We start from the raw sequence: 2,607 nt of genomic DNA, 5'->3' as shown, positions 1-2,607 counted from the left end.
CCCGCTCCGGAGTGGCAGGTTGCCAGATGGTGCCCCATTAGGTCACATTTGCTCATTGTTTGGCAAACAGCGGCTTAATTCAAGTGCTGACTTGACAGCTTGTTCTCCCAGACAATTTGCAAGTTACAGCCTTGCAAATGCCAGCTTGGCTTTTCAGGGTGATGTTATTTCAGCCGCCTTAAAGCGATAAAGTTCCCTTTGGATTGGAAAACAGGAGAAAAGGGTGAAAGTAGGGGGAAGCTGGAAAGGTTTTAGGGTGGGTTCGATGTGGAAGGACCAGCGGTGTGGGTTGGCAGGTGCTGGGACAGGAGCTGCTCTCCCGGCACCGTGGTTCCCCATCAGTGCAGACTCTCCGTGTCCCATCCCTCCTGTCACGGCCCCACAGTCCTACGTCACTTTGGGGTCTCCTCTCCAAACCTTGCCGTTATAATCCCTGTGGGGACGATGCCAGGGACAAGTCAGGGGCAGCAGCTGGTGCCCTGTGTCCAGCTACAGCCCCCTGCCATCACACCCATGTGAATGACGCAAACCAGCACCGCGATGACGCTCGCTCTTCCACAACAGGTGGGCAAAAAAAGGCCAGGTTATAAAGGAGGCATCCGGTGACTTCTACGAAACCATCGTGGATCACACCTTCTTCTTTGAGCCCGTCTCCTGCGAGGTCACCAATGCCCTGGGCAGCACAAACATCAGCAGGACCACGCTCGCTCTTCCACAACAGGTGGGCAAAAAAAGGCCAGGTTATAAAGGAGGCATCCGGTGACTTCTACGAAACCATCGTGGATCACACCTTCTTCTTTGAGCCCGTCTCCTGCGAGGTCACCAATGCCCTGGGCAGCACAAACACCAGCAGGACCGTTGATGTCTACTGTAAGTACTCCGTCAGCCTGCGGCTGGCGAAGCAGGGCCAGCAGAGCTGCTGGAACTTCATGGGCAGGGGACACGGCTAGATCCAACGTGCCCAGGGTGACCAGCACTTGCTGGGCGCTCTTGCAGTTCCAGCCTTGTGGTGGAACCCATGATTTCCTCCTGCCTTATGAGCGCACAGCTCGTGGTGCTGGACCGTGGGGAGCTGGTTCTAAGGTTGCAGCAGGCACCTGTCTCAGGCTCTTCTGTATTTGGGGGTCTTCTGTGACCCATAGGTCAATCAAGACCTAGGGCTGCTTCCTCTGACGCAGCGATTTCCCTGGTTTGAGGGTTTCTGGTTGAACACAGCCTATCACTGGGAGTAACTTCAATCTCCTCTGTGCAGTTGGGCCCAGGATGGCGACAGAACCACAGTCCCTCCTTGTAGACCTGGGCTCGGACGCCGTCTTCAACTGTGCCTGGACTGGGAACCCATCTCTCACCATCGTCTGGATGAAGCGAGGCTCAGGCGTGGTAAGGATCGCTGCCGTGTGAGGAGGCGGTGGGGAGTGGCACATCTAGGGCATGAGGTGCTGCGTGATGCTCCCCACGGAGCACAGCCCTTAGCTGTGGTTGGCAGCTCTTGGCTGGAGAAATGATTCCTTCCCATGATGATGGGCCTAAGGGTTGAATAGAGGCTAGAGCATCGCTTGACCTCTCACTGACAGAGCTTCTGGAAGTGGCCTGTGTGAGGTCCTCTCTGGCCCTCAGACTTCTGAGCTCACATCCTTAATTGAAAGGGTATCTCAAGATTGGACCGAGTGATCCTTGAGGCCCCTTCCAGCCTGGGGCTCCACATTCCTTCCAGCTCCCCTCCGCTGCGGGCTGGAGTCGTGCGAGCCTGGATCCAGCCCCAGCAGACTTCTCCCCATCTCTTTTGTCCTGAGGAGCGTAAGGAGTTTTGCAAATCCCAGTTGTGGCTCAGTCGCCAGGGAGGTGTGAGATGCCCTGGTCCCCTCTTTACAGACAGGAGGGCTGGGCAAAGCCACGCTAGGAAGCTGAAGGAGGGCTGAGACATGAAACTCATCCACGCAGCTTTGAGTAGCATCTTGCAGCTTCGTCTGGACTGATGCGTCCTGAGGCAACGCTGACCAACGCAGCTCCAGGCCGGCACGGAGCGGGGAGGGGAGCAGCCGTTGAGGCGTTAACTGCCGGTGTGTTTTTCCAGCCCGTAGTGACCTCAGCATAGACCATCCCATCTCCTGGGAAGTGATTACAGCCTTGGGAGAGCTGATGGCTCCAATCAGCTGAGGAATCCCAGCGGGTCCATAATCCCCGGGCGGTTTCCCATTCCGGCGGTTGTTTCTTGGGGTTATTGTTGTTACAGGCAACACTCTCATGCCATGGATGATGGTCCCATTTTCTCAAAGCCACTGGAGCACATAGGACAGCCAAGAGGAGCCCAAGGCTGCCTGACCCCTGCAACACGCAGGCAGAGAAACTTTCTCCCTTCTTGTTTGGCTCCATCGTGCTGGCTCGGAGCATCTCGGGATGGACCCACCAGCTGGTTTAACCCAGCAGAGATGCTCGTGCCGGTCCGCAGAGCCGACTTCATCTCGCCCAAGGGGTTGCTGCTCTGTAAAGCCCTCAGCACCACGTCGTGGTGGGATGCAGGAGCAGGGCTGGTGGTTTCCCAGCCCCTTCTGTTTTCCCAGAAGGAGACAAATCAGAGACCAAAGAGAGGGTGAGGCCGAGTCAGGG

The 2,607-nt window shown here is 56.7% G+C and overlaps 1 protein-coding gene across 1 annotated transcript in view; it reads left to right on the top strand.

Moving 5' to 3' along the window:
- Positions 1–2,607, top strand: part of KIRREL3 (kin of IRRE like 3 (Drosophila)) — a gene marked incomplete at its 5' end in the record, with an annotated part of 44,576 nt that overhangs the window by 24,868 nt on the left and 17,101 nt on the right. The window contains 2 exons of the mRNA XM_010133254.1: positions 722–870; positions 1,253–1,380. Coding sequence (XP_010131556.1) covers positions 722–870; positions 1,253–1,380 — 277 coding nt within the window. The remainder of the gene's footprint in view (positions 1–721; positions 871–1,252; positions 1,381–2,607) is intronic.

Source organism: Buceros rhinoceros, unplaced genomic scaffold (genome assembly GCF_000710305.1).
Source record: "Buceros rhinoceros silvestris isolate BGI_N320 unplaced genomic scaffold, ASM71030v1 scaffold15580, whole genome shotgun sequence".
Classification (NCBI taxonomy): Eukaryota; Metazoa; Chordata; class Aves; order Bucerotiformes; family Bucerotidae; genus Buceros; species Buceros rhinoceros.
The sequence above is the reverse complement of the archived record's forward strand: the minus strand, read 5'-3'. Positions and strand labels throughout refer to the sequence as shown.